At 38.6% G+C, this 25,927-nt stretch overlaps 1 protein-coding gene across 3 annotated transcripts in view; it reads left to right on the forward strand.

The window, feature by feature from the left end:
* scny (scrawny) overlaps positions 1-25,927 on the forward strand; it is a 228,270-nt gene that overhangs the window by 75,050 nt on the left and 127,293 nt on the right. For all 3 annotated transcript variants that reach the window (XM_067136030.2, XM_067136028.2, XM_067136029.2), the window contains one exon: positions 2,238-2,469. In XM_067136030.2, coding sequence (XP_066992131.2) covers positions 2,238-2,469 — 232 coding nt within the window. The remainder of the gene's footprint in view (positions 1-2,237; positions 2,470-25,927) is intronic.

A 25,927-nucleotide genomic window follows, 5' to 3' on the forward strand; every position in this document is an offset into this window, starting at 1 on the left:
TTTCATCAGCATCAACAGCCTCTTCATGTTCCAAAACCAAATTATCTACAACTTTACCTTGATACAACTGTTGGATATGCTTCTGCTATCTTTCTGCTTTGTCTTCTTTCCCTAGAAGTGGCTTTCCATCTGAGCTCTTAATATTAATACACCTAGATTTCCTTTCTCCAAAAGTTTCCTTGATTTTTCTGTATGCAGCATCTACCTCTCTTAGGACGATACAACTTTCGATATCCATGCACTTCTCCTTCAGCCATTCTTCCTTAGCTACCTTGCACTTTCTATCCACTTCATTCTTTAATCGCCTGTATTCTTTTCTGCCCTATTCATTTCTAGCATTCTTGTATTTTCGTCGTTCATCAATCAGGCCTAGTATCTCCTGAGTTATCCACTTGTTCTTAGTTGATCTGTTTTTCCTTCCTAACATTTCTTCAGCAGCCCTACTGACTTCTTTTTTCATGACTATCCACTCTTCCTCTATTGTGTTTCCTTCAGCCTTTTCATTTAGCCCTTGTGCAACATGTTCCTTGAAACAATCCCTCACACTCTTTTCTTTCAACTTGTTTAGATCCCATCTTTTTGCATTCTTTCCTTTCTTCAATTTCTTCAACTTCAGATGACATTTCGTGACCAACAAGTTGTTGTCAGAGCCCACGTCTGCTCCTGGGAAAGTTTTGCAATCCAACACCTGTTTTCTGAATCTCTGCCTAATCATAATGAAGTAAATTTGATACCTTCCAGTGTCTCCAGGTCTCGTCTACGTATGCAGCCGTCGTTTGTGGTGTTTGGACCAAGTATTGGCAAGGACTAAATTATGATCAGTGCAGAATTCAACCACCCGACTTCCTCTTTCATTCCTTTGTCCCAATCCAAATTCTCCACTGTATTACCTTCTTTTCCTTGGCCTACCACAGCATTCCAATCTCCCATCACAATTAGGTTCTCACCACCTTTTACATATTGTATTAAATCTATCTCTTCATACATTCTTTCGATTTCATCATCCGCTGAACTAGTAGGCATATAGACCTGCACTATTGTGGTGGGCATGGGTTTGGTGTCTATCTTGACGACAATAATTCTTTCACTATGCTGGTCATAGTAACCAGCTGCCCTATTTTCTTATTCATTATTAAACCAACTCCAGCATTTCCTCTGTTTGATTTTGTGTTGATAATTCGGTAGTCGCCTGACCAAAAATCCTGTTCTTCCTGCCAACGTACTTCACTTATACCAACTACATCTGACTTTAGTCTATCCATCTCCCTTTTCAGATTCTCTAACCCACCACAACGTTTCAAACTTCTAACATTCCACGCTCCGACTCGCAGGATGTCAGTATCCATCTTCCTGATGATCGCTCCCTCTCGTGTAGTCCCCACCCGGAGATCCGAATGGGGGACTAGTTTACCTCTGGAATATTTTACCCGGGAGGAAGCCATCATAAGTACATCATTCATACAGGGAGAGCTGCATGTCCTCTGGAGGTAGTTACAGCTGTAGTTTCTCGTTGCTTTCAGCCGTGTAGCAGTATCAACACAGTTAAACCATGTTGAGTATTATTACAAGGCCGTATCAGTCAATCATCTAGACTGCCGCCCTTGCAACTACCGAAATGCTGCTACCCCCCTTTCGATGAACCATTCCTTAGTCTGGTCTCTCAACAGATACCCATCCGATATGGTTGCACCTGCGGCTTGGCTATCTGCTTCATTGGGACACGCAAGCGCCCCCTCCCCCCGCCTCAAGGTCACATGGTTTGCAGGGGAGGGAGATATAGATATCCTCATTTTAAAAATTAACCCCGCCTTTTTACCCACTTAGCGCCAGAATATCCAAAATTCCTCCCTTAGTGAGCACCTACATCCTAATATAAATGTATCACCAAAATTCAATTTCTTTATGTCCAGTAGTTTTGGTTCGGCGATGATGAATCAGTCAGTCAGGACATGTTGCTTTATATACATAGGTAGATGACTCTCCTTGAACCAAACCTTTATGGAGGGACGTGTTTCATAGGTCGTCGGTATTGTAGTGCATTCACATGTAGATTTAAGACACTCTCCGATTTCCTTTTTTTTTTTTTTTTTTTTTTTTCAGCATAGTCTATGTGAACATTTCTTTTTATGTGAGGATTGTTGAATTATAGTACCAGCAATCCTTGGCATGCCACTAAAAATGTTTTAGTCTTTCTAGTAAATCTTTATTTTATTTGTATATTTTCTTATTATTTTCAGTTACATGCTTGCAGTGCCGAGGGGTTTCCACCACCTTTCAACACTTCCAGGAGTTACTGTTGGATATCCGTCGAGCAAACACTTTGGATGATGCCCTTGTGGGTTATTTCCAGAGGGAACGTCTGGATGGGGATGATGCATATCGGTGTGAACGGTGCCATAGAAAGGTGTCTGCCACCAAGAAATTTTCCATTGAGAAACCACCTCATGTGCTTTGCATACAACTAAAGAGGTATTGTTGAAATGATGTATTTTAGACCTATTTGTCTGTTTCACATTGCTACTGAAAATATTGTAACTAAGCAAGTGTTTTGACCAAGCCAGAGCAGCTGACAGGCAGCTACTGCTAGAACTGCACACTGGCAAATCACGTTTTTCCATTCAGAATTCCGCTACTACCATGTGATTTGTATTCATAGGTTAATTTTTATAAAGGAAAACATTAATAAAAGTATTATAACACACTGTCCACTGTCATTTCGTGACGGATACAGTACTTTTGCATCCATCTCGTGGTACAACCCAGAGCAAATTGAAACTTCCACTGAAGTCCCAGTTTCATCCATGGCTGTGACAATACGGGTGGTGCTGATTAATGACATTCAGAGCACAACCAGTGTGTCTGAGTGTCATGACAGATGTTGCTCATAGGGTTAGTTGTGCTACAATAGCACTGTCTGGCCCAGCGAGGAAAGCAGTGGCAAACTACTTCACTCCTCATCTTGTCTAGTAGACCTCATTTTGGTACTGCCATTGCTTTTTGTGGTTTCCCTATAACTGCATAGCCTTTGATGATTCTATTTGAGGATCCAACCAGCCTCTGGGCTGATGACCTGACGGACAGACACTATAACACAGACCTTAATAAACAGTTGAAATTTTGGGTTGACTATATTCTTGGAGCGCATTTGGGATTAAAATTTGAGGGACTTTGCCTGACTTTTGCCATACTTTCATTAGTGAGAAGTGCTGTTCACATCTTTCCAAGGTTGTTACGAAGGTGGGGAATTTTGGATTAAAATATGGCATGAATGTAATGAATTTGTTCTTCAGTTCCTTATCCCATTCAGTTCGATATGACAACAAAGTTTTGAATCACTCGCCATAGGCTCGACCATGCATGTTCATACCGACACTGCTGCAGTGAAGAGTGTATGTTTCATTGGAGTGCATACCTGGCAACTTTCCCGATTTAGGCGGGAGACTCCCTATTTTCGCCAGTTTTTCCCGCCTCTCGATTATTGTATTATTTCTCCTGATTTTACCTTATTTTATGGTAAACTTCAAACATTTGTTTTCAAATCCCATTTTAGCTTTGTATGCCAGTGGCTGCAAGTCCTTTGCTCATTGACCGCTTTCAAATGAAATATCAACGTTTATTAATACGAGAAATTGTGCACAAATATGCAAGGTTTACTGAAACCTTTATATCGATTGTCAATCTCTCGTTTTCGTGTGCTATGTTCGTGTTCATTCACATCAGTCCAGTCGATTCAAATCAAATCAAATCAAATCAAAATCTCTTTATTTGCAAATGAGGTGTCTACCTCGGTGGCAAATGGTACACTAAAATACATTATTGTCAAGCACTAAATATTAAATTAACAGGAGAAGAAAATTTTTCCTATAATACAATATTATACAATTTACGCTAACAATGTTTTCTATTAAACACACAGCTCATCCTTAATAAATTTATATTGTTTACAAAATTCTACTTATAATATCTCCTGTACTACTTACAAATATAGTCAACTGATATACAGTATGTGGAATTACTTCAAATGATACTATACAACTGGTATAACATTAATATTTACATTGCATTTATTTATTTACTATTTTTTTTTTTTTTTTTTACCCGTTCTGGATCCTAAGTAGCATTCTAGATGCCCTAGAGACTAGTTGCTAAACTTGGTGTCCATTTTAGTAATTTAGTGACAGAATTTCAAACATAGCAACTAGTGACTTTTCTAGAGATTTTTAGGAACCATTTGGAGACAATTCTGGCAAAGTTTAATTTATTGCCTGATAAAAATAGCATTGCACTTCACATAATCTTGCAGGCGCGTGATGCAATATATTAATCTGTGCATTTGCTAAGAAGCATGAGTTCATGCTATTTTCGGAAGGCTTATCAGAGACCGATCATCTCACTCACATACTTTCTGTGTTGGAATAGAGATGTGTAATTTTTAGCCTTGTAGCCTCGTATAGCAACAGTCGGGTTTTGAGACAGTAAGTGTTACAATATATACCATAGTACTCCGGTATTGTGCAAGACATGTAAAATAAGCAGTTTTAACCAATTGTAACACCTGATTTTTCCTGATTTTCGTATCAAAATCTCCTGATTTTTTGTTTTGTTAAGTTAGCAGGTATGGGAGTGTGATGTCATAAACCTTTGCCAATGCAGCCTTCCTGCTTGCAGGCAATAATGCAGCATTTGCAGGGCCTTGGTTTCTCCACCATGCATTTTCATACTGATACTGCTGCAGTGAAGAGTGTATGTCTCATTGGAGTGTGATGTCATAAACCTTTGCCTTTCTTGGTTTAGACTGAAACCAGTCTTGAATTACACATTATTGCTATTAGGTTTAAAAATTCCAACATGGAAAGGGTTTATTATGATGGTTAGAGATGAAACTGATTTAAAGTTACGAGCCATCCACAACAAACGGTATGGTATTGTATGCTATCGTGTCTGAAGAGTTTTGTAAGTTACTGTCATAATATTAGGAGGGAAGTGCGATCTGTCTAGTAGTTTAACTGTTAATTTTTCCACCAAGGTAGCTTAAGTCCATCTGTGGCATCGAGCTTTAGAGCACATGTCTGTGAAGACAACAGTAAAGTAGTAGAAAATCACTAAGTTTGCCATGATAACTTGGAGAAAAATAATTATTCCATGTGGACAAAAATTATCGTGTGCAATGAATGGACATTGTAGATGTTACTAGATTTTTAGTTACTGGTTATACTTCATGGTTAATTTAGTTGATGTTACTTCTGGATTAAAATTAACCAAATCGTAGGTTCTTCGTTGAATTTCAGGATCAGAAAAGCCGATGGAGGAAACAAAAGAATGGTTTGCCACAAGGCAGTGTTCTCGCCCCTACGCTCTTTAATATCTATACGAATGACCAACCTCTTCCAGTTGGCACCAGAAGTTTCATATATGCGGATGATCGAGCTATTGCTATTCAAGCAAACTGCTTTGAGGTTGTAGAAGAAAAGTTATCAGAGGCTCTTTTTGAACTATCCTACTACTACAGAGGAAACCAATTGAAGCCTAACCCATCTAAAACTCAGGTATGTGCCTTCCATTTAAAGAACAGACAGGCGTCAAGGAAATTGCAGGTAGTATGGGAAGATACTCAATTAGATCACTGCTCAACACCTTAACCCGGGAACGCCGGAGTTTTCAATTTTCGTTTTTTTAAATTTTTGTTTAATATTCCCAGCATTCACATATCAGAGAACACTTAAAAGTCATTTTTCTAAAAATTGAATCGTTGGTTTTTAAATGAGGGCCTGGTACCATACGGTACCGCACGGCGCTTGACATAGCTTTTGGTTGGAACATAAAAATTGTTACCTCTTTAGAATACCATGAAACTGAATGCTTAATATTGTTACAGAATATCACTCACAAATTACTGAGCAATAAACAAAAGAAGAAACGGTGTTTATAGGTTTATTTGTGATATCCCTTTGGGAATTCCGAAATATAACATTAGCTCAGACGTGACATATCTTTAGGAAATACGAGTAATATTACTTCAGCTTTTCTTATTTAGTCACCTATTTCCACTCTTCACTAGTTTAGAATAGCAAAATGCTGTTTACACAAACGCCCACACTACACGTGACGCATTCTGTGCGGCCGCGGAATTCGCATTCGTTCGCCGCACAGCTCCTGCTTTGGTTTGTCGGAGCGATATAGTGCTGTACGCTGTAAGGTGTCAGATACACTAAGAAGTGTAAACAACTGCATTTATTTACCTTAAAATACCACCCAAATATATATGTCGTAATAAATATTTTGCACCTACCCTTTTCTGATTGTGGTACTTACACATAGCCACTTAGAAGGAAAATGCCGATGAAATTTTCATTTCTTCGGGGTATTTTTCGTTTGTAAAACGCATATACCGGTAGTTGTTGACTTCAGAGCACAAGAAATTCATAATTTCATCGTAAAGAAAACCCTCATATTTCGGTCGGCATCATATATCGAAAAGTGGAAAATTTCGCACTAGGGAATTGGAGTGAAATTGGGCCATACGCCATCCCGGTACCTGGTGGATGAGGTGATGATTTCGCTCTCTTCCCGGGCCATGAATCATTATCGGACATGGATTATCTACTCCTGTGCGGAATTTGTTGCTTTAGCACTATTTCTGCTGGTACCCGTGATTGACCTCCCGTAAGGTTATCTGCGAGACCCCCTTCATCTTCCTTGGATAATGCCTTAGATTCCAGTGGTTCAGTATGTCATGCCGTTTAATTTTTAAAAGTAAAATATACAATTATAGAGTTTTATGACACACATAAATCATTATTTGCAACTACAGTATGAATTGTTACCCTTAGAAGTAAGGAGGAGAAAGTAAACAGAGAGGCATGGTAAGCGCCGTGCGGTACCATACGGTACCAACGGAATAATTTGTGTCATAACAGCTGACACAGGAATGCTGACCAATGGCTTGTTATTTCAATTCATGGACTTATATTTCAAGACAATAAATCACATGATACAAAATCGTATTGTCAATATTTATAAACAAAGTAAAGCAACTTACTTTAGACAGGTAGTCATTTTTATTCCTCTCGACACGATCTCATATTACAAGCAGTTGTTGCCGCAAACAAATACTCAAATAAAACCTTTTGTTGATTTTAGGCATTGTAGAGAGTATCTCCTTGACAATGTAAAGCGAAGTTGCTAGATTTATGGCGCAAGTAAGGATCAGTATGAGAAAATCAGAAGTAAGGCGCACTGGTACTACACGGTACCGCACGGCGTTGCCGGGTTAATATCTAGGTGTAACATTGGATCGTGCTCTCACCTACAAATAACACTGCATGAACATCAAGCAGAAAGTGTCGGCTAGAAATAACATCCTTCGCAAGTTGTCTGGAACCAATTGGGGTACACATCCAAAGACGTTCAGAACTACAGCCCTGGCTCTGTGTTACTCCGCTGCAGAGTACGCTTGCCCTGTTTGGTACAGATCAAGTCATGCTAAACAAGTTGACATTTCTTTAAATGAAACATGTCGACTCATTACTGGCTGCTTGAGACCAACTCCACGAGATAGAATCTACTGTTTGGCTGGAATCGCCCCACCAGATATAAGAAGAGAAGTTGCATCCATGAATTGAGAACTAAAGCACTTGCCTCATGTGCACACCCATTGACTGGATATGAACCTGCCCACCGAAGATTGAGGTCTAGGAGGAGTTTCCTGAATACAACCGAAGATTTAAACGAATCTGCTCAATCCACAAGGTTGAGATTATGGAGAACTAGAAATCCTCAACTTGCTGGTTGGATGCTACCAATTGAACATCTCCCCCCAGGACACGAGGAACATTGGTATACGTGGAAATCGTTGAACAGGCTTCGCACTGGGGTTGGTAGATCAAGAATCAATATGGTAAAGTGGGGCTTTCCTGGCACATCCAGACAATGTGAATGTGGTGAAGACCAAACCACACCCCATTTCATGAACTGTAGTAAATGTCCTTTAAGATGTACAATCGAGGACTTGATGGCTGCGACACCTAATGCCCGTGATTTGGCAAAATTCTGGGCAGACACTATTTGATATGTATGTCATTAAGTACCATTATGCTATGTAAAATGTATGCTTCTGATACAAATAAATAAATAAATAAATGGTTAATTTTTATGACTGTTTATTCCTTGCAATGTTTTTTAATGATCCAAATTCACTCCAAGCTGTTGGAAGGGTAAACTCTGAAACTACGCATATGACATCAATAACGTTTTTACAGTTACTGCCCGCAGTATGTAGGTACAAAATAGACTGCAATCGTGTTTGGTAAAATAGTTTTTTGTCAAGAAAACTTCAAATATTGTTACTCAGATTTTCATAAATTTTGTCAAATTGTATGGACAATACTTTCATAGAGCTATATTCATGATTAAAATCTATTTTTAATGTAATTGCTCACTAAAACAATGGTAGACCAATGTAATTTGGTACAGTACAGTAGAACCTCGATTATACGTTCCTGAAAACTATGTTTATTCGTTCAAATTATGTGGTCCTGTGAGTGTTTTAATTAAATCACATTGTAAAAATCCTGCATTATCCGTTCCTCGAAGAAACGATTTCCCAGATCAGCCGTCGAAAATTTTCAGTCCCATCAACGCTAAATCCTCGATCACACATTTTTCAAGAAACTGTATCTCACGAAAGGACGGCTTCGGCATACTTGCGAATCTGGGTGTTAATGTCCCGTCATTGCTGTATTTTGAGGAAGTACTGTACCGTACTGGAAGAGCAATCGGCGGTGAACTTGCATAAGGGACCATCTTAGCATCATATTTGGGTGGTATTGTGCAGAGAATCCTTGGAAATCATAAAGCAGTGTGTGTTCACAACAATTGAAAGGAGACAGAGCACATTTCAACAGCTCTACTTGAAGACAGAACAAGTTTTGTCAAATGTTCGTCTGCATTATGTCCAGGGTTAATTGTTTATTTTTTACTTTTTTCGAGTGTATCACTGAACAGGTTTTCGGCACTTCCCTCAGGGCACTGTATAGTCACTGGGCTTTCAGGCAGGAATCGAAAGTGTTCCTTAAAGTAATACAAATTTAGCATTTTAATATTATCGTATACGATTATGTTATCAATATAAATGGTCCGTTATTGGACATTATAAATTTTCCAATAATGGACCATTTATATTGGTATTGTAAATTTACTCATTCGGGACAAATATTTCAGATTTCCTATGGGAATCAACTATATCATCTGATGGCCAAGCAGGCATCAATTTTTGGTAGTGAGACAAAGTCTCTCATAGTGCATCAGCACTGCCGTGGCTTCAAGTAGCCTACGCACTGGCCTCCACGGTATGCACTAGCCGTCCGTCTTGGTAGGTGTGCTAGGTACCAACTGACGAGCCCAATCTAGCTCACCGGGGCGAAACGCTGGCAACCAGGAATGAGTTAGCTGGAAAATTTATAATGTCCAATATTGGTATTATAAATTTACTCATTTGGGACAAATATTTCAGATTCCCTATGGGAATCAACAACTATATCATACGATTATGTTACCATGACCAGAACAGATATTGCACATTACATACATAAATTCATGGGAGGTTTTGAGATTACCTATTACTGTTTTGGTCCTAATATAACACTGGAAATTTTACGTTTTTGTGTCAAAAAGTTATAAAAACTGCAGTCTTTATGTGCGCTCATTATATTAATCTTTTTATCATTTTGCACTCGTACCGACTAGTACAGCAAACACGCTTTCCAGCAGAGCTCAGGGTCACAAATAACGGTAATTTCGGGAGTGTTAATGATATTTTTTCCCTTTCCAATTTGATTGATTAGTGACAAGCAGAATTGAATATAATGGATACGAGAACTTCAGGATCGTTACAGTAGAACCTCGGTAATTCTAAATCGGTTAATTCAAAATGCCGCGTAATTCGAAGAATCTCTCGTTCCCCGAAACACGAGGAACGTTTTTACATGTTATTTAAATGGTTTAATTCGAAATACAGATTATTCGTCATTTGAAGAACAACGTCGGTCCCAGTATTGAAATTCAGGCTTTTAATTCAAAATTGTCCTTCAGTTTGTTAAAAATAATACTTTACGGCGTAATTTGAATAAAAAAATTCTCCGCGTCACGATAGAACGTGCCTTCCAGAAAATGTATCTTTCCGCACTTTCACTTTGGTGTGTCTACATCGTGCTTCAGAGTTGCCACATTCTAGTGAATTCGTAGTTCTTTTGTATTCTTCTAGATGCTCATTTTACTTAGTGTTAGTGTACAGTTATAAACTTCGAATTAGTTATATTTTAATAATACTGTGTTTTAGTTTGTTACGATATTTTAGTTTAGGGCACGTGTGTTCTTTTTTTTTTTTTTTTTTTTTTTTTTTTGTATGTGTGTTGCGATGGCTAAGCGTCAGTATTCTTCAAAGAAACTCAAAATTATAAGGGAGGCCGACAAAGGACAAAAAGCAAAAACTGAAATGGCTAAAGACTGTGGAATTCCTTTTTCCACACTTTTAACGTTTTTAAAAAATCTTGAGAGCATAGAAGCTCAGGAAATGCAGGGTGGAAACACAGCAAAGCGAATGCGCATTCAAGGAGCTAAACACTCTGATTTGGAAGTACAATTGATCGAGTGGTTTCGGCATGTTCGTCAAACAATATCCCTTTAGATGGCGAGATTATTAAGGGGAAGGTGAATGAACTGGTGCTGTGAGTTTCAGTTTTCGAACGGGTAGTTTCAGCGTTTTAAGGAACGGCACAATATCACATGGCAGGCAGTGTGCGGAGAAGCCAAATCAGTGAACACTAGTGATGCAGACGGTTGGCGAGAAAGCGTGGCTCATATAATCAATTCGTTTACACTGAACAATATCTTCAGTGCCGATGAGACTGCACTGTTTTTTAATTCCGAGCCCAAATTGACTTTTGGTTTTAAGGGAGAGAAGTGCCATGGCGGGAAATCTTACAAGGATGGGGTCACAGTCCTTCTGTGTTGCAATGCGTACAGAAGCGAGAGACTTCCTCCTCTCATTATAGGCAAGTTCGAGAAGCCGCGATGTTTTAAGGGCATCAGGCACTTTCTGTGCAAATATAAGTCGTCTAAAAATTCCTGGATGACAGGCAAAATTTTTGAGGAGTGGCTGGTATGCCTTGAGCGCAAACTGGCATGCCAGGACAGGAAAATACTTCTGTTGTTGGATCAGTGCGCTGCACACAAACCTAATTTAATTTTAAAACTTGCGTCTTTTTTTTTTTCTGCCGGCCAACACTACGAGCTACTTTCAGCCCCTAGACCAAGGCATAATTTCATCTGTGAAACGTGCCTACAGAAAGCGCCTGGTGCATTACTTTCTCTGGGAAGTTGCTAGAAATATTCCGGCGGGAGAAATACCCAAGTGGAATGTAATTGATGCAATGCAGAGTGTGACAGTTGCCTGGGACTCTGTTCCTTCATCGAAAATCAGGAAATGCTTTATTATTTATAAGTTTCATTTTCCATATTGTTTGGATTCACTGTACAGACAAGAAATGTGTTCCACCTATAAATACTTGTTTATTATAAATGAATTTACATTAGTACCGGTTTCGGCCGTCCATGGCCATCATCAGCTAGTACATAATTATATTACAGCCATTAGACAATATTACAAAGATGTTATTGTGTTAGATCATCCGGATGTCTAATGGGGATGAAATGAAATGTATTGTAGCAGTATTTTGTCTGTGGGGGTTAAAATATCTGTGATCAAAGTGATAATGAAGGCTAGAGTAAACTAAAACCTGTTGAGTGTACATTGGACATATTGAGTACATTAAACATATTAAAATACACAAGGCACAATATAAAACACTTAATAAATTAAACACACTAAAATATGGTGTATATACATGTTAATAAAACGCTTGTTAAAATTTGAAATTCGTGTTGCGTGGAGTTTCTTCTTCAATCTTCTTTATAGTTCTTGTGCTTCTGTATCTATGTAATTTAGTTGCATGAAGTGATCTTGCCCCCTCTCGCCGGGTTGGATTCAGTGATAAGTGCAAGTGATGCTGACGACGCTACAATTAAGGCTATGGCCCATATGAAGCAGTTCATAACTAGTGTTTATAAATAAAAAAATAAAAAAATAAAAATAAAAAAAAAGATGAAGCAACGTCTCATACATTCTTTCTTTAAAAGGCAATAATAAGTCTAATGTGTGACAAAAAATTATTAAACATTTGTGAACTACCGTATTTTATCGCATAAGCTCCCCCCTCGCATATTTCCCTCCCCTACGATTTTTCATCATTAAAAGTGGTTTTATTAATATCGCACATAATTCCCTCTCCTGGTTTGTTCTTACTGGAGCGGCCTTCAAATGACTTGATAATGGACAACAATGAACACAGCGGTACTTGACATAAAAATGTTTCCATTGTCACGACATACCGTAAATTTGAACAGTGAAGTTGCAGACGTGTTTCTAGGTCAATTTGTTATAAGTCGTCATAATGTCAAAATATTCAAACTACACGGCAAAATTTAAATTGTTATCTTACGCCAATACAAACGGAATGAAAGCTGCAGGAAGACATTTCTCTGTTGATCCTAATTCAGTACGGTATTGGCAGAGACAAAAAGATAAACTCATGACTGCAAGGCAAGCTCCAAATCTTTCCGTGGACCTAAAACAGGGAAATATCTCAAAACTGATAATGGTGTAATTGTTTATGTCAATGAACTTTGGAATGATGGCTGTGCTGTCTCTTTCGAAATGACTCGCAACAAAGCTCGCGAGATAGCTGCCACGCTCAACATTGGCAGAAAGGATTTTAAAGCAAGCATTGGTTGGGTGATTCGTTTTATGAGATGGCAATATCTCAGATTACGGAGGAGAACATCTTTGTGCCAGCGTTTACTTTGAGACTGCACAGATAAGGTAATAGAGTTCCATTGTTACGTAATACAAGTGCGACAGCAATATGACTATTTACTCTCTCAGGTTGGTAACGCTGACCAGACGCCAGTGTTTTTTGATATGCCGCATAACACCACCGTTGCTCCAACTGGCTCAAAAACTGTCCTTGTGAAGACGACTGGAGCAGAGTGTCTAAGATGTACGCTGATGTGCATTACAGCAGACGGCAATAAACTTCTACCGTATGCCATCTTCAAAAGGAAGACATTACCAAAGGAGACTACCCCACATGGAATTCACTTAAGAGTTCAAGAAAAGGGCTGGATGACAGCAGATTTGATGGATTGGTTGGAGAAAGTCTGGGGAAGACGACCAGGGGCATTATTACAAAAGAAGTCCTTTCTTGTCCTAGACAGTTTCCGGGGTCATCTTGTGGAAGCTGTAAAAGAGAAAATGAAACATGAATTCCCATCCTGTCACCATCCCTGGAGGTTTAACATCCATTCTTCAACCTTTAGATGTCATCGTCAACAAACCTTCAAAGAACATCTTCGTCGCCTGTATTCAGAATGAATGGCGGCGGGATCTCATCAGCTGACTCCAGGAGGCAAGATAAGGAAGCCATCAATACCGACAATTCGCGAGTGGATAATCCGGGCATGGGAGAACATTAGTGTCGATATTGATAAGAAGAGTTTTAAAAAACTGGAATTTCTTGTGCCGTTGACGGTTCCGAGGACGATATGTTGTGGAATAGTGAAAATGAAGATGATGTGTTATCTGAGCCATAAAATAATGATGATATTGACGAAAGTGAAGCCGCAGAATAGTGAGAGAAAAGAAACAATGAATTGCTCCTCTTCATTGTAGCCTAATGAAACCGTGGTATTCTTTTGTGTTAATTGAAAATAAATACCAGTAGGTACCACTTTTTTCACATATCGGGTTTACCGTTAATATAACTTTCACCTAATACATTGTTTCCCTTCCTTTCTGAAGCCTAGAAGCACCACTCGCATTATTCCCTCACTAGTGTTTTCAAGAAAATTTTTCGAGAAAAAAAGGGGGAGATTATGCGAAAAAATACGGTATTCAGGTACTGTACAAAGTTATCTAATATTCTTTATATTTGTTTTAAATATATGTCTGGGTTTTTAAAGTTTGTTGGTGTCATGTGTTTCCAATATATGTCTGGGTTTTTAAAGTTTGTTCTGCTGGCTCCCCTGTGCAAGTGCTTTACTGTATACTGCTCTTAAATCAGGTAGGTTATAACCATCTGCTTAAATTGCACCATGCATATACAGTAGATTACCGTACTCCTTGTCTTTGAATTGTGTTTTATTTCTCTAGGGTGTAAGGTTACGTTTGACAGTGTATGGCGTTATCCAAGAACATTATTTCAATAAATGCACCTTGATGGATACATTTAGGAATTTTTTCCCTACGGCATTTGAAAGGTTTAACTGTGAATCAAGGTGATTGCATGCTATAAAGGATGTTGGAATATTTTGTGATGCAGGAGGGGTTGGCATTTCTAAACTTCGAGTTAGCGGCGGTTAATTCGAAATCACGTAATTCAAAGTATGATTTTTGCGTCCCAACGACTTTGAATTAACAAGGTTCTACTGTACTTACATTCCAAACCATATTCTGGAGTTCAACATAACCTTTAAAAGTTGATGTAGGCCTAATTTACGCGGGACAAGATTTCCATAAACTGACTATGAACAGTATACCGGTGTTCAAATTAGAATGGAAGATTTAAAAAAGGGATTTCGCCGTCATGTTGGGCGCTTTTGTATCTAATGTGTTTTATTTTATTAGATTAGAGAATTAAAAACTACTTGAGGTCGATGGTTGCTTGGCTTACGAGTATTAGATTTTTCGAAGAGTTTGGCTGATCAAAGTTGCTGAACTGAAAAAAGTTTTCAGAGGAAACTGACGAAGTTTCCCCGGTAAAACCGAATGTAAAGTTTCGAGATTTTTAAGTCTTGTACCAGTAATGAATGTTTGAAGCCAGCCCCGCTGTCCATCTGCCTGCCTCTCACCCGGAGGGCCCGGGTTCAATTCCCAGCCAGGTTAGGCATTTTTACCTGGATATAAGGACTGGTTCCAGGTAAACTCATTGTACGATTACCTGGTAGGTAGAAGGCCCATTGGGGCTGTAGGGTTTTGTTTGGTTTAGGGGTGATTGTAAGATTATAAATATACATTTTTTTTTTTTTTTTTTTTAATGTTTAGCCAAATTGTTGATGGTTCATTCGTTCCCGGATTTTCCGTTTTCCCGTGTTGTACGATTTTTTTTCTGTGGTCCCTCCATAAACGGAGAATTGAGGTTCCACTGTACAGTGAAACCTCATTAAGACGTTTGTTTAGGGGACATGGAAAAAGAATGTGCTAAGCGAGGAAATGTATTAATGAATATCCAAATGAAAACTATCCAACAGGTATATGAAAACAGTAGATACGATTTTTTTCCGACATGAGGGCATTTACAAGTGATTGCTTTCATTTTTACCTATTGAAATTCAATTATTAAATGTTAAACAGTTAATTAATTGAAACCACCTATTCAATACTCGTAAAGTCTTTAGGAATATAACATTGTCATATTAAGTTTAAGTATGGTACATGTTTCGCCTGTCATTGCAGGCATCGTCAGCCATGAATTCTAACTCCAAGTCAGAGCTCTGAGTGGATGCTTGCTAGGATTATTCTAAAACAATATTTTAGAACAATTTGCATTGGAGTACAAGAACATTGGGTCATATTGGAGTGAAGAAGCTGTTCTTATTTAAAAGTTCAAATGTGACATCCAACATAAGTTCACGTCCAGTGGAAAAAATATTGTTTTAGAATAATCCTAGTAAGCATCCACTCAGAGCTCTGACTTGGAGTTAGAATTGGATGGTGTTAAGCATCACTTGACCAAGCGCCAAAAGTAGATTTTCAGATATTGACACAAACGCAAAATCCGTTGTATTAATTCATATTTCCAGTTAAATGTGAGGTATTCTGTACCAAAATGAAGATAGAAATGTAAATTTTCTACTTAATGTATAAAATTTAGGGTTATTTGAAGTATATTGTCGTAATCTGAGATAATGGCACTTGGTCACTCGATGCTTTATTGAGGTTACATTAGTTTTTTGTTTTGCATCACTTGACCAACAAATAAAATTGTCATTTAGCGGGCGATTGGACTTTTAAAAATTCAGTGCAGTGCAAGATATGATACTTGTTAACTAATTTTATTGCTTATTTAAGTACAGGATTAAATTATACATAACAGCATACTACACAACATAGAAAAACATGAATTTTAGAATATAGTATAGAAATTACACTGGTAGATCTTAGTATTATGGTATCATAAACACACAGTTTCTCCAAGTGAAACATATTGCACAATTTTAAGGATTTTCGAGTTCAAAATCCTTATTTCCACAATCAAACCCATCTATATCATCGTCTATTCCAGGATCACTAAACAAGCTGTTATAGAAAGGCTTAGCATCGTTGGGAGTTAGCTTCATGAGGGAGTGCAGGTCGTTCAGCTTCGCTTCTGAAACTGGTTTTCCATTGGGCCATAACGGAGTGAGCAGACCATGTAGAGCTGATCCATTTTCATTTTGAAGCCGGCGACCAACTGCAGATTTCTTAATATTCACTTCAACAGAGCGTTCTGCATCAAAATTCGTTTTGAAGAAAATGCTATAAGTTTTATCTTTCCTCAACTCTATTTCTCTCGCATGCAGCCAGTTTAACTTCTCAATGTTTGTGCCTGTCTTCCTGTTTACAATGTGCTTCTCCAAATGAACTGTACTATGAAAATCTGGTCCAGTCATTCTGTGCACAACAAGCGGGTTCTTCTTTCGGCACACCTTCATTACATTTATGTAGTCTTCTGCGGTATAAAGGCGCTGCCGAAATTTTAAAGCACGTTCTATATCCCCAAAGTTGCTGTCGTTAGGGAGGAAGCTATGGCCTGAAAATAGGAATTTTTGTGTAATCTTTACAGTGGTAGGATGTTGTTCCAAAACAGTTTTCAGAAGTAGAACAATATATTACGATTCTGGCCTCTGCAAGAATCTGACCACAATATGACTTCTTTGGCTTTGTGCACGTTTTCCATGAGATGCTTGTACACGCACGCACATTAATGGTGTTCCGACATAAACAATCAACACTGCCCCACTCCAGTACTGAAAAGAAGGGGAGAGAGCACTGATCTCTATACATGGATGGCTGGTGGCTTGGGTAGCAGTAAGCCGAATAGAAAATGACTGGCGTAGTAAGATAGCAGCGAGCGCACAGTGCAGTAGACCCATTGAATAGACCACGAGGAGCGCGCTTGCTTTGTTTATGCTTAGATCAGTGACGCCAACCCCCTTGATTGTAGTTCCACGGGTGTTCTGTGCTGTGTTATTTCAAAAGAAATAGTTGTGTATTTTATGAATTTAGGTTTGCTTGTAAATTCGTTCGTTCGTAATCTGTTTATCCTCCAAGGTTGGTTTTTCCCTTGGACTCAGCGAGGGATCCCACCTCTACCGCCTCAAGGGCAGTGTCCTGGAGATTCCGACTTTCGGTCGGGGATACAACTGGGGAGTATGGCCAGTACCTCGCACAGGCGGCTTCACCTGCCATGCTGAACAGGGGCTTTGTTGGGGGATGGGAAGTTTGGAAGGGATAGAGACAAGGAAGAGGGAAGGAAGCGGCCTTGGCCTTAGTTAGGTACCATCCCGTCATTTGCCTGGAGGAGAAGTGGGAAACCACGGAAAACCACTTCCACGATGGCTGAGGAGGGAATCGAACCCCCCTCTACTCAGTTGACCTCCCGAGGCTGAGTGGACCCCGTTCTAGCCCTCATACCACTTTTCAAATTTCGTGGCAAAGCCGGGAATCGAACCCAGGCCTCTGGAGGTGGCAGCTAATCACACTAACCACTACACCTCAGAGGCGGACACTGCTTGTAAATTACAAAATTAAATTTAAATGTGCATGTATTTATGTGAAATCCGAATGAAGAAACATCCTAACGGGTATTAACATACCGCAGTGTTCAGCTTATGGATGTACAAACAGAAACGATCAGCAGAAGGAGAAATCATTTCATCGGTGAGTTTTATACTGTACATAATAATCTCTCTAGGGTAGTGTTTTGAGTTTTAGGTTTATTGTATCTTATTTCGCATATTCTGGGAGCAAAATGGCAATTTTTCTAGGTTTCCTTTCTCGAAACCCGAACATCTAAGATCATGAATTAGGGGTATCAGGCGGGAGACTTCGGAGCCTTCTAAAACAGCTGTTCTCTGCTGCCATCACTTTGAGGAAGACTGTTTAGATAAAAATGGACAAACTGCACGCCTTAGAAATGATGTATAGCCAACTGTTTTCAATTTTACTGAACATTAACTGCAAGTAAAGATTTACTTATATTTTTATTTATTTGTCATAATTAAACTGACGGTTTTGATTAAATAATTGACGTGACCTTATAACAATCTTAGAAAATGAAGTCTGGAGGAATTCTAGACCTTATTTACATCAGTAATAATTATGGGTTTCAGACACTGGAGTGGTGGGAGAAGGCAAAGTGTGGTGGGTGTTTTAGGCTATCCCATTATACTAGTTGTGGTATTTGGGGCTCATTTAACAGGTGCTACATATTTCTGATGATGACCATCAATATTGCTTTGGTAGCTGAATTTAATTAAAGAGGTCTGTAATAGTAAATTAAGCTGCAGGTAATGTGATATATTGACAAGTTTTGAATATTTGCTGGTTTTATGAATGTGTACATTTGCTTCAGTTACATTTTAATTTGATAAACTGCGCGTTATTTCATAGAAACAGGAATTCATTATCAAGCACCGATTATGGTATGTCGAATCTAAGCCTGTATAGTGAGCTACGTTTATAGGTACATCATTTTAAGAATGCATAATTTCGTGACATACATGTATACAATTTACAGCAATGTTTCCAGAAACTGATTTTCACTCGTATTGTGTTACCGATCGCTAATTGCATGTATTCAGCACCTAAGTTAATATTAGTCGGCCGTTATTATACACTCATTTTTATTGCTATCCCGGAGATTTACTGACCTCGGAACGACGTGTCAGTGATCCCAATGTCCTTATGCTTTGAGTGAACATGTCCCTATATTTTTAATTATTCCAACGCGCCATTATTTGCGATTTAAAATTGACTATATTATCATTGCTTCCCCATAAGGAGAGCTCTAGGATGGGTACGCCAACATGGCGAACCGCACGCTCAACTTGGCGTACTTTCTCCTGCAGCGGAGAGCTGCCATCAGCGATCCATGTATAGAGATCAGTGGGAGAGAGTGAAGGGGTAGTGTTGAAGGTCAATCCAGTACAAAACATGGGGGAAGGGAGTGAAGGGGTAGTGTTGAAGGTCAATCCAGTACAAAACATGGGGGAAGGGAGTGAAGGGGTAGTGTCGAAGGCACAATGACTCACCTTCTCGCTTAACGCATTGCTGCATGGACTGCATGCAGACAGCCCGCTACAAGACTTCGTTGTGATCGAAATGGGCACAGTGGCGGATGTATTGAAGTACAGCATTAGATTACCTACTCGTCCGGCCCCGCGGTGTACGGGGCAATGCGTCCGGCCGCCCCAGGTTCGATTCCCGGCCGGATCAGGGGGTTTTAATTGTAAATGATTATATCCCTGGCCTGGGGACTGCGTGTTCGTGTGTCCTTAACGTTTCTCACATTCAACACTCAACACTTCCGCAATTCCAATTACATGCAGGTTCATATATTGTGCAAGTAGGGGCAAAAGAACTCTATAGGTCGACGCCCCGTACAAATAGCATTTTAACATAAAAAAATTAAAAAGTAGTCTACTCTGTCAATCACAGTATTAAGGGGTAAAGGAGGTTTTTAACCGAAAAGTATTTTATACTATTTAGGAATATTTTGTAGCTGCGTTACATCGGGTCTACCAATCCTTCTTCACCTCGTTCTTGCCATATTTCTGTCCGTCTCCAAACTGTCTTAAGACTGCTTGTGCTATTGCTTGGGGGACCATGTGAGCCTCCCACATGCCAATAATACGGCCTTGATTCACCTGTGCTAGGATAGGAGCCATCTTATTATAGTGTTACAGTATAACGCCCGAATACACACACTGTGTATTCAGCACTACCTGTTCACTCCCTTCCCCTCCTTTTCAGTACTGGAGTGGCCTTCAACACTATCCCTTTACTCTCTCCCCTCCTTTTCAGTACTGGAGTGGGGCAGTGTTGATTGTTTATGTCGGGACACCATTAATGTGCGTACGTGTACAAGCAGGATCCAACTTCCTGAGCCCCTCCTCCTGGTTCTCCTTCCAACCAGACATAACAGTGACCTTTATTATCTTTTCCACTATGAATCCCTAAGTTATATAGCCACAACTGACGCTTGTAAAAAACCACATTTGTGGGAATACGGGGCAATGGCAGTGTTTTTTCGAGGTCAAAACAAAACGTTTCCAGTTTGTCATCCAACTTCGATTTTTCCATATCGGAGGATTTTAGGTTCTGGGCGTATGTTGCTTCTTTAGGATGTTCCTTCTTCTTGTCGTCAAAGATTTCATTTTCGCTGCCAGAGGAATTCTTAATCTGGAGCTGCAAAATGTCAGAGGTTACACGTGTCCTTCTTGATGCTCTTTCTTTGCAAATTGAATTCTGCCAGAAATATCCTTTTATACAAAGAAAGTGACACAGGATTTTCATACTCCTGCTTATATAAATTGTACATCACATCCATTGTAGTATCTGGTGCCAGAAATTCTCTCTGTGTTCGTTCTCTGGCATAATGGGATTTGTATTTTGGAAACTTTTTTTATTTGGTCAACTATTTCTTGAAACTTATTCTGAGGGCATCTGTTCCTTCCACCGGTGATTCCTCGTAGATGTACTCGGCCACTGGAAATTCTAAAGGTCTGGAGAAAGAAAGTCCTGCAGACTTGAATTCCACATATGACGTACTTCCTGGTCACTGTTTTTCTCTTTGAATCTTTCACTCGTTTCCTTTTTATTTCGTGCTCACTCACCATGGCGCAAATGAGTGCTGTTTGAGCATTGTGAGAATCTGTATTATAGAATTTTTGAAATTCCTTTTGAGCATTTTCAGCACCTAATTTGTAGAGACATTTGCAAGGGCATAGATACTCGCGAAACTCCTTAGATTCCTTCAATTTTCCCCTCTGAGTCATATACGTTTCATTCCTTATACATTTCATTTTTCTTGTCTCCCTATTTTGGCTGGGATATTTTCTTTTTCGTCCTTTCTTTGGTCTTCCTGAGCACAATTCACTTTCATCACTAGTTTTTGTCCTTGATTTCTCCTAAATAAAAACAGAAAATTGTTACTATTAATAATAATATTTAAGGTTATAAATCTGCATAAAGGAACTTAAATAGATTAATGAAATTTTAAGTATATTTAGTAACGCATGTAACACACCTGAAATTTGTTTACTGCAGTCAAGTGTTGTTGGCTAACTTCTGCTGGAGAGAATGTTGTGGGATCTACACCTTCAGTTGCCTGTTTCTCATCAGATTCTTCCAAAGCGATTGGAAGAGCATCCTCTGTTGTATTATTTTCCTAGAATACTGGTTCTTCGATTTAAAAAATTTAATATTTTAGGGAAAACTAGCAAACATGCATACACAGTTTGAATTTCTTATTTAGAAGTATGTTTAACAGCATACTGTATTGTAACGTATTATGATATCTGATAAGTGTAACGATAACGGGCCGCACCAACTGACCACAAATTCGCTTAATGTAACCAAAGAATTTCGGTCATCTGTCAATGAACTCAGCGTTATGAAGCCAGTGATCTGCGTTTAATGAAACGGGCGTAGCGATTGCAGGTGTGATAGAACCCTCTAAACAATCTTCGGTTTCCTAAGATAGGAACGCATTTTAAAGTCATAAAACAATACATATAAGCACTGATTTGTGAATTAACAGAAGGTTATTGAGGTTTACTCACCTGAAGCAACTGATTCTTCGCTAACAAGAGAATTCGCTCAGACCGAGATATATGAGGATAACGGTCCATTGTCATGTGCTTAGGCTTAAACACTTATCACCACAATGAGGGATTTCGGTAAATAAAGAAAGAGTAGATTAACTACAATAGTGACACATTGCAGAGAAACAATGCGAACTCGAAAGTTGTGTAACAAGGAAGAAAACCTGCGCGGGAATCTACATTTAGCATCACATGACCAAGTGACTGCTCACGTGTCGTGTGGTCATTTGATGCGTAATTCAGACTCAGAAATGGTGGTTGGTCACTTGATGCAAAACTTCAATTTAATGATTGAGAGGTTGGCGTTTGGTCAAAATTCATTTCCTGCAAAATCATATTGAGAATAAGAGTCCGAACAATAACCTGTGTAAAGTTTACACCTTTAGCCACCAGATGGTGCAATAATCTAAAAAAAATCCATTTTGGCGCTTGGTCAATTGATGCATAACACCATCCAATTCATGGCTGACGATGCCTGCAATGACAGGCGAAAAATGTACCATACTTAAACTTAATATAATGACAATGTTATAGTCCTAAAGACTTTACTAGTATTAAATAGGTGGTTTCAATAAATTAACTGTTTTACATTTAATGAGGGCATTTTACGTCATGTATCCGCGGGTTCAGTGAAAACTATAGGCCTATCTTCCATTTCTAAGCAAGAGAGTAAAATATTAAAAGATGTGGAAAAACACGAGAGAGCAAATATGAAAACCTTTCCGGTGGGGATTATAGAATAACAAGTATGCTGAAAGGTATGAAAAACTCCAGACAAATATGAAAACATTTGCACAGAGGCAAACAAAAATATTGAAGTGTTATTGCAGATCACACACTTTCTGAAACAAATGTTAGTAGAATCCTTTTATTTTGGAACAGTGGGTTATTTAACATTATTTTCTGGTCACACTTGTAGACAATGAATTGGAGGTTACATTCGGCCATGCGCAACTGCCAGAAAATTTTGAATCGAATGAAACTTCAACCAACTTGAGCGATTGAGTTGGAATTCGAAGGTGCAGGTTTCAACATTTGCGACTTCTGCGCGCTTATGTCAGTCCACTTTGTGACAGATTTTAATTTTGACTTCATTATTAAGGAATTTCACAATATTTTCCATATCCATAACTGGGATATCACAAGACAAATATGCACCACTCTCTAGTCAGTTTTACATGATTATGTTCCTAATCTAGATAGGATCACGCAACAAATATTAATCACTCTTCACTGTACCACTCAACACAAAATTCATTTCTACCCTCTGAATGGAATGCGAAATAAAAGCTCAAACAGGCTCACTCTGCTATTCCACGATCTTGCTGTTAATCGGCAAGCAAAAGTGAACATTCCTGAGGCTAACGGCTTGCTCCCCGAAAGTGAAACTTATCCTTTGAAGTTCAGGAAGGCCTTTTCCCGTAATTACGCATCTATAGCGACGGCTCTTACCCAAGATGGAAATCACATTTTTTTCACAAGTGATGACAAATACAGTAAAATTTTCAGGTCTAGGAAAAATGTGATCATACTAAGTGAAAATTTGTGACGCGTTAAGTGAGGTTTTTTTATATTGATTTAATACGTTGAGTATCGGGACTTTGAATTTACGATGTGTTAAGGAGGAGAACGTGTTGTTGGGGAACGCGCCAACGAGGTTTCACTGCAATTGTCTTAAGCCTTTCCCGCATCAACCACTTATAACCGTGAAGGTAATTATTCGCACTTGTGTGAACCGCTTATAAGCGCCATCCAAATTCGTGTGTTAATTACAGATAGCGTCAACCGCTTGTAAGCATCAGAAGTTTATAGATTCTCCTGACTTCTATTGGCCTTATTTTGCAACAAAGCACTACATTTTATTTCCATGGAATATCGTATTCCGTGTAGAGTTCATGTGTCCATGCACATGTTTTCCATGCCGTCACCACTGGAAGCAATATGGCTTCCGCGCTGTATACCCCGAGTGGAAACAAATAAAGTAATGTAGCAAACATTGATATTGAGCAAATGTTCTTGCTTTGCAATGAATGTGGAGAAAAAAGTGACAATTATTCTTCCAAATTGAATGATGAATTACATGACAGACACGAATGTGAAGAAATTAAAGACTTTCAGACTAACTGGGTTACTTTTGGAGAACCGCGCAACAGATTCGATCTTGCTGAGAGTGGTGGGATTCATGGAACTTTTGTGATAATCCCGAACCATTGACCATATATGAACATTTTCTTAGTGTCGAAAAATTATCTGAAGTTAAAAAACAAAAATAAGCAACACGTGGAAAATGAGTGCTCAGTTAAAGGGTTAATCGTGAACCACAGTCATAAATGTAGCTCTTTATTTATGAAAAATAGGCCATAGAATATTTGAGAAATTTTGAATAGCAATATTTGACCATTTACTACAAAAACATTATTTTACATAATATCATGATTGTAATCTACTTAGTGCATACATGCTGTGGGTAGTAGCTGTGAAAATATCATTCATGTCACGAGTAGCTTCCTAGTTTACCCTTCCAACAGGCGAGTGAATTTGCAGCCTTAAGAAAACATCGCCAGGTATAAATGGTCATAAAAAATTAACCATGAAGTATAACCCGTTACTAATAAGCTAACAACAATATACAATGTTCATTCATTGCACGTGATAATTTTTGTCAACCTTAAGTATTTCTGTACAAATGATGGTGGCAAAAATTGTAATGAAATCAAGAGTAAGGAATTGAGTCCTTGTGTACATTGTATAATGGGACATAGAATATGTCACAAGAATGCAAAAGTGAAGAAGACTACAGTGAGAGGAAGAAAGGCTACGGCTCCTTCTGATGTTGCGCTTGTGTTTGCAGAGGTGAAACCTCACGACCTGTGTTAGTCCACCTGTCCAGACCACGTTTTCAAATAGAGGACACCCTACGAGGCGGATGTATGGTGTAGACACGTCGGCGTACGGCAGTCTGTCGCAGCTCATCCTGCATGCCAATTTATACTGAAATTTGGCGCGACGTCATTATCCAGCGCTGCACTCTGCCATTGACTGTAGATGTAGGTACGTGGTCAGTGACGAGTCCTTACTTCTGGTTTAGGGGATTCAAATAAATATGAAACAAGTAAGGGGATGTAACCGGGAAAAAATTGGAAACATCAACGCAAACAGACCGTCATTCTAAACACATTTCTCAAGAGAAAACAACAAACAGGTCCAACAGAAAAGTTTATTTAAAATCTCACATCCACCAATCCAAGGGTCTGTTTCATAAATATTTCTGTTGAAATGACGAACACGTGACTTCCTGTGCCTTAAAATTATTTGGGAATATGGATGAGCATGAAATCTAGGGTCGATACAGGTTAAAATAGGATGATGTGTGCATAGGATGGCTAGATACACAAAGAGAGGGTTATAGTTTAAATTAGAAAGAAAAGAACAACATCTAAGAATACAAATATATATTATGAAAAGCAAATAAGAACAATAACAAAATAAAATGACATTGCCTCACAAATCCAGCATTGCATTAAACATGACAGACATCTGCACTATGGCATAAGCATTGTAAATTAAGTAGAATGAAATTAATAAATTTACCTCGCCATCTAATAAAACATAGGTTTCACATTTAAATGTGGCTTCAGTTCCTTTTTATCATGTGTTCAATAAGTTCCTCACTTTATCACACACAGTCACTTAAGTGTATAGTTTAATAGTTTACTAGTTTGGTTCGTTATAGTTCGATTTAAATACCTTTGAACTGTATGATTTATTACCACGTATTTACCTTAAGAAAACAGATCAAACATGGTTAAATCACTGATATCACTCCTACACGCACTTCAGAAATATACTTGCATATTACTTAACCTATTAAAAATTAATTTACATTGTACTGTCACTAAAGTACACTCATTGAGAACTTTCTTGGAAAATACAAGTTAAATCAACA

This window comes from Anabrus simplex, chromosome 1, assembly GCF_040414725.1.
Source record: "Anabrus simplex isolate iqAnaSimp1 chromosome 1, ASM4041472v1, whole genome shotgun sequence".
Taxonomy (NCBI): Eukaryota; Metazoa; Arthropoda; class Insecta; order Orthoptera; family Tettigoniidae; genus Anabrus; species Anabrus simplex.